Genomic DNA, 7,308 nt, shown 5'->3' with positions numbered 1-7,308 from the left:
TATTTGTTGAATGAATAAATAAGTGGATTGAGCATAGGTCAACAGAGCCGAAGGGTAGTAGGGGGTCACCCTTTTACTCTATCCCTATTAAACAGCTCCATGACTGTGGACTGACCAGAAAGAGTACATTTCTATACTAGGGAAGCCTTTAGTGTGAAGTTTTTTGTTTTTTTTTTAATAAAAATAATAGAAGCAAGTACATCATGGTTATTCTCTAGGCAAGTGTCCAAGGACTGCAAATTCTTCAGGGCTTTCATAGACAGACTCTTCTTGTTATTTTAAAAGCTCCAGAGAGAGAAAGGAAATGACTTATTTTGAAGGTCCAAATAAAAGGGAGATATAGAAACATATTATAGTGGCTACCAGTCCATAGATGTGTATCACATTCTGCCAACTTTATGCTCAGGGCACTTTTATTTTTCCCTAGATTTGCTTCACTCATGTGGTGTCAAGAAGTAGTGTAAAAACTGGTCTGGAACCCATGACTCTTACAGGGCTTTGGCAGAAGTGCATGTGAAACCACCCTTAGGGATGTTTCTAATAGTCCAGGACATGCTAGACACTGAAGATTGGTTCTTAATAAAAAGCTTATGAGTCAAATGAGAAAATCAACTGTCATAAGAAAGACCAGCAGATGCCCTCAGCAGAAGAATTCACACCCAAAAAACTTCAAGTGATAAGACATTGTAAAGAAATTTTAAAATAATTGTGTTCACTATGTCCTAATTATTTTCACTATTAGGCAAGAATATATCATTGCATATCATTACGAAAACAAAAAGAGCAGATAGATTTGAAAAAAGAACGAGTACACTTTTTCTTTTTCTTTTTGAGTAAAGATAGATTTATTTAGAGAGACACATACTGCATAGAGCGCGTACGCTGTTTCAAAAGGTGACAGTAAGGCCACGAGGTGTGGGGGTTGGGTGCTCAGGTTAAAGTAAAAGTAAGTACACACTCTATAGAGTGCGGTGTCTCCAAAGACCAGGGAGCAAGAGAGGCGGCCGAGAGGTGTGGTGTTGCCAGTTTTTTTTTTACCACTTTTTCACTTTTTAAGTGTGGTTAAATACACATAATATAACACTTACTAGCTTAATCATTTTTAAGTGTGCAGTTCAGTGATGTTAAATACATTCGTAATGTTGTGTTACCATCACCACCAACCATCTCCAAAGCTCTTTTCATCTTGTAAAATGGAAACTCTCTACCTATTAAATAAGAACTCCTCATTCTGTCCCTTTCCCCCGGTCCCTGGCAACACCATTTATTTTCTCTGTCGTTATGATTTTGACTACATAAGTCCCTCACATAACTGGAATCATACAGTGTTTGTCTTTTTGTGACTGGTTTATTTCACTTAGCACAATGTCCTCAAGGTTCATCCATGTTGTAGCATGTGTTAGAATTTCATTCCTTTTAAAGGCTGGATGCTATTCCATTGTATGTGGATACCACATTTTTTTTTTATCAATTTGTCCACTGATGGACACTTGGATTGCTAATACGTCTAATAAGAAAAAAAATTTTTTTAAGGTAGAAAGCATCATGTCCATTTAAAGAGGAGTAGATGTAGTCTTATGAATTCATTGGGGAGGTTATTTATGATCAATGTGATGAGTGATAGAAAAAATAAAAAATACATAATGAAGGAGGTGGTCTGTTTGCTAGATTTTGAAAGACAAACACGACAATGCTAACTACATCAACTTAACTACAACTATTTATCAAGTACCTACTGTGTGCATGTCCTATGCTTGGAACTTTTCATCCTGATCTTATTTATTCCTCACAATAACCCTGTTAGGTCAATAGTGTTATTCTCATATTAAATGAGGAGACAAACTATTGCTACACAGCTAGTAAATGGAACCAGATACCTAGGCCCAAGGTAGACCAAACCTTGAATATAGAGCTAATTGGTTCCAAATTCCCTGCCCTTTCCTCTCTCTCACGGGTTTTTAGAATAGGTAAAACATCCATTTCTTCTATTTCTAGCCATCCTGGTTCAAATGCCAGGTATTTCACAGTAGATTCTCAAAATGTGGGCTGCAGATCACTTGCACCAAGTCATAAAGGGAGTTCACAGAAGTGCAAATTTCTGGGCTCCTGATCTCAAAGATTCTAAGTAATTAAGTTTGGGATGAGGACTAGAGAATGTGTTTTTGTTTTTTAATTTAAACAAACTAATTTGGCCTCTACTGAGAACCACTGTGTCTAGGTCTTCCAGGAGTGCTCCGCAGAAATAAGTTCTTGGGCAGAACACTGCAGCTAAGCCTTCTGATATTCTCCATACTGGCTTGCCTTAGGCTCAGACTGATTCCTCCTCCTCTGTTACAGCACAGGGACTTGCTGAAGGCCTGAATGATTGAAGAGGTTTTCACCTGATCTCAATTAAGCAGCACAACCAGCTTTTACCCAGCAAATTGAGATACAACACATCGCAATTTAGCTGCGTAAACTAGGCTATTTATCAAACTGCTTAAAACCGTACACGAAATCTGAGCGTTGTGCTGTGTCTAGAAGGATGTGGAGAAAAAGGCCAGGTTTGATAGGTCACGTGGGTAACAGAGACTCTGAATCCGAACCCCGGGTATTTCAGGGGTTTACTAGCGTTGGAGAGGTGGAAAACCCAGCAGGCGGACTCATGCGCAGGCGCAGAAGGAAGGGGGAAAACGATAAAACCGCCAAGGCGAGCCCTTCCCCCACCCTCTTTCCGGCTTTCTCCTACTGCGCAGGCGTAGAGAGTGAGTCAAGATGGCGGCCCCCGTGGATCTGGAGTTGAAGAAGGTAAAAGAGGATTTTGATCAGGCAGGAACTTCTTTTTGGAAGCTAAGGGGACTGTGGACAAGAATATCGAGTGAGGCTCGAGTCCTGAGGAAGGAAAAGAGCCCTTGGGAAATGGGGAATTATTCACCAGAGTCCTAAGACGAGACCAGGTCTCCCTAGGCTGGAGTCGGGGGCGAGCGGCCTTTTGCTGGGTAAGAACTCGTTTTGCTGGGCCTGGTGAAGTGTGACGGGCGGAGAGCTGTTCGGTTCCCTCGTTCCGAGCTCTACAGAGATTCGTTGCGCTTGGTGTCTTCAGCTTCATAGTAAGGCCTGAAGTGAGCGTTTCAAATAGGAGCCCCTTCGGACGGCTTCCCCGAGTTGAGGCAGCTGTAATTTTGCATCCTAACTTGCTTTGAACAACTCCAAATCAAATCTGTGTTTTTAGGCCGCTTATTCAATCTCGTACATTGTAAGGTCGCTGCATACGGGTCAGAGCCAGATTTTCTTGTAGTAGTATTCATCTCAGAGCTTTGGTTGTCCTCGCCGCCCCCTCCCCCCCGCTTTTTTTTTTTATTTTTTGAGGGGCTTGTCAAAAACAAGTTCAGTTTTTACAAATAAAGTCGATATCAGAAGAATTGGGTTTCTCTCTTCATACATTTGCCTATATATATGTGTCGTTACTCCGAAATGTTTTCGCCTCTTAAGAGTTATCAGGATTCTACCACCAACCCAAAAGCATAACCTTTTTTTTTTTTTTTCCTAGGGAAAGGGGATGAGGATTGGAAAGGATTCTAGACTTCATCTACTTTAAACCTATACTTTTCTAGAGAAGGAAACAGTTCCAGAAAAGACTCAGTCCAAGATTGGGACTAGTCCAGTATTACCTGCCTTACTCCCCATCTTTTGATCATTAGTTTAAGTTCTTTAGAAGAGCAAATTTTACTTAAGACTGTCTCCTGGTCAACCTTTGCGTAAGAAGTAGGACAGCTGAAACTGTTTTGCATAATAAATGAAGCTGTTTATTATTGCTCTGAGGAATTATATGTGTTTTGCTTTTTGTTGTTCTTGTTTTGAAACTTGTGCACTTAGTCTTTATGTGGTCTACAATGCTGTAGTATCTCAGCTTTGACAGACTACTAGTTACCTTAGCAAGTTGTACAGAGCAGTCAGGTAATTTTGTTTTGTATGTAATTTTATTTTGTACTTTACATAAAAAATAAAATTCATTTTAAGACTGCTTAAAACATTCTAAGAGTTTACACTTTTTTTCCTGTTAAAAGTTCAAATTTAAGTCAGGATTTAGTAAAGGAGCTAATAGAGTACAGCTGTGAATGAACTTAACTCAGTATTATTTGAATTTGCTGCTAGGAAACCTGTGGCCAATGAATGCAAATTAAGAAGATGATTAGAGAGAAATTGGGTAGTTTTGACAACCAATGAAGTTAAGTTAAAAAAACTTATTTAAAGGTCTTCTAATTTCTTTATAAGGTCTTTTTGGAGGGGTGGAGATTAGTAGGAAATTTTAGGTACCTCTCCTTCCCCAAAGTAAATCTTTTGAAACATTACTAGTAGGTGAGAACAGTCAGAATAAAAGTTAGGTAGTAGCTTTTGCTATTTATTGCAGTTAGAAATGTTAAGGCATTAATTTGACAGCAGGTGAAAGCCATTCTAGGCACTTAAACAAGAGTATCCAAGAGTTAAGGGTCAAATTTGGCTTGTTACATGGGTATGAAAATCATGAATGCAGTTCTACCAGTGCTTTGAATTGTTTTTGTCTTTCTTTTAAAATATTCATTTTCTGAATATTGCTGTAGACAGTAGAATAGAAAGATTTCTAAACTAGAGGTTGGAAGAAATGGATTTAAGTATTTGTTTTCCAGCTAATAGTTGTTAAACCCAGTGCTGGTCATTTATATCTCTTTAACATATTTAGTTACCTAATTTGTAAACTATAGTGATGAAACCACCATCCCTAACTCAAGATTAATGAAAAGAGTAAATGAGATATTTATTATTATGTCAGTGTTCTCATATTAATATTCACATGTTAATATTTCAAACAAATATAGGAGAGTACTTTGAAACCTAATTGTGTAATACAAGTGTAGTGAATTGTAACATTCATGGTTCTTGCTTTGGATTTCTGGGTTTCATCCTCTAACTATTGTAATTAGTGCTTTTATTACTCCTTGGATTCCTGCTACATGATACGGTTATTTAAATTGCCTTTGTTCTGCTTCTTCAAGTAGATTCCGTCTTCTGAGGACTAGGTAAATTCAGTACAGTTGATCCTTGAACAATACAGATTTGAACTGCATGGATCCATTTATGTGCAGATTTTAAAAAACAATAAATACTGGAGTACTACACATTGTGTGGTTGGTTGAATGCACATATGTAGAACCGAGAATACAGAGGAACTGCTATATGAAGGCCAACTATAAATTATACTTGGATTTTCAACTGCATGGAGGGTCAGTACCCCAATCCTCGAATTGTTCAAGGGTCAAATGTATTTAGCATAGTGGCTTGATAGTTTACAATTATGTTGACTTTTATTAATGTTTGCTGTGGTACCTTTCACAGCTTTGTCTCTGGTTTGCATGCTTTATTTTAATATATGTAGATTTGACTAAAATGTTTCATCTACTAAATCAAGAACTTGTTTTTTTATTAGGCCTTCACAGAACTTCAAGCCAAAGTTATTGACACTCAGCAAAAGGTGAAGCTTGCAGACATACAGATTGAACAGCTAAACAGAACGAAAAAGCACGCACATCTTACAGATACAGAGATTATGACTTTGGTAGATGAGACTAACATGTATGAAGGTGTGGGAAGAATGTAAGTAAAATATATCTTTAAGGGGGTTATCTCGAAAGAGGTTTGTCTGAATTAAATAATAGAATTTGTTCACTTTAAAACTTGGGTTAAAGTATCATAGTAGCTTTAAAGATCATCTGGTCAAATATCTTCTTTTTTTTTTAAGAGAAACTGAACTTCACATAGATGTGTTTAATGTTAAACTTTGAAGTACTTATCTTAAATATTTATTTCCCTGTTCTTTCTACAATTAGGTATGTAAGTGTGTAACTTCAATGGTAAAAATATGATTTGTTATGAAAAGGTGTTTATAGTATACACACATAGTTTTAGGTATGAAGATTTATTTAAGTAGCTTGTAATTTTAGCCTCCCCTTCCCTATCTAATTTTTAGTAGCCATACAAATCATAAATCTTTTAGATGTCTGACCAGTGTTGTAAAATAAAAATAAAGATTCAGTTTAAATGCACATTCTGTTGTACATGAGAAATCTAGTAAACCAATTTACCTTTTGTTTATTCTAATTATTGTTATGTGATTAACTGCCTACATTTCACTTATTTTCTTTTAAAAACTTTATTACCCTTATGAGAATAGATCTGCTTCATGTTCTCTAAGTAGTAAATACGAATGGAAAAGCCCTTAACTACAGGTCACATTCCATTACAGTGAGCTAAAAGGAGACTGATTTTTTTTTTCTTTTCTTTAAGTGGGGAAGTACAGGAGGAGGGGTTTTCTGGAATTTGGTCTTTGAATATTACTTAGTAAGTGGACCATTACTTAAGTTTGGAGATCTTTTAGTTGGAAAGGAATTTGACCTCAGTCTTAGGATGACTTGTTTTGTGATTGATTTGAAGGAAGCATAACATGTGTAACATTTAGTAATGACTTTGGAATGACATCATGAGAAATAGACCCTGCTCATGACTAGCTAATCTATATCTTTCTGGAAAAGAGATAGATTATAATAAACTGTTCATCTGATTTGCTTCCTCAGAATAAACAGTATACCACAAATAACTTTTATCTCTGGAGTTTGTATTTTTCATCTTAGCTTGTTTTAAAAGGAAAAGAATCTCAATTTGAGAGTTTGTTACTAGGACAGAAAAGAGTTGGGAAGATAACAATGTAGAATCCTTGAATGTGTGTCTATGTAGTATGAAGTATATTGTTGGCATTCACTATAGGATAATTTATCCTTAATGTGAATATCCTTTAGTTTTAAAACAGTAATGCTAGCTTTTCTGTCATGCTTGTCAATATGTTGCTCTTGGATTTCACATCATTACATGCCTTTGTTTGCAACAGCTAAAGAATCTCTTTTTCCAAAATAGGAAAACTGACTGTCTTTGGCCTTTTGATCTACAGTGAAGTTTTAATTTTTAATTAGAATAATTTCACTTATTAAACATTCTGCAGAAATGATAGGAAAGTTGCTTTTCTTTGCATACTGCCTAAAGTGCTACATATTCCACACAAAGAATTTTAGAGTTGAGAGGCTAGTATTTGAATTGGTTAATGGTAGAACAGTAGTGTTTCTGGAAGATTTATTTCATATCAATTTTGTTTCTAAAAAGAAATGTGTTGTTTTAAATGTTTAGATAAAATGGAATACCTATGTGGTTTCAAACTTTGGTTTTAAATTTAACCTTTGACCTTTGCTTTCTGTGCCTCTCTGGCAGTGTGAATTTGACCCTGCATTTGAAGGGGCATGTAAG

At 36.4% G+C, this 7,308-nt stretch overlaps 1 protein-coding gene across 1 annotated transcript in view; it reads left to right on the top strand.

Annotated features, from left to right (window-relative positions):
* Positions 1-2,656: 2,656 nt before the first annotated feature.
* PFDN1 (prefoldin subunit 1) overlaps positions 2,657-7,308 on the top strand; it is a 65,403-nt gene continuing 60,751 nt past the window's right edge. Inside the window, exons 1-2 of the mRNA XM_014553061.2 lie at positions 2,657-2,787; positions 5,444-5,610. Coding sequence (XP_014408547.2) covers positions 2,755-2,787; positions 5,444-5,610 — 200 coding nt within the window. The 5' untranslated portion in view covers positions 2,657-2,754. The remainder of the gene's footprint in view (positions 2,788-5,443; positions 5,611-7,308) is intronic.

The sequence above is a fragment of the Camelus ferus genome, chromosome 3 (genome assembly GCF_009834535.1).
Source record: "Camelus ferus isolate YT-003-E chromosome 3, BCGSAC_Cfer_1.0, whole genome shotgun sequence".
Lineage (NCBI taxonomy): Eukaryota > Metazoa > Chordata > Mammalia > Artiodactyla > Camelidae > Camelus > Camelus ferus.
The sequence above is the reverse complement of the archived record's forward strand: the minus strand, read 5'-3'. Positions and strand labels throughout refer to the sequence as shown.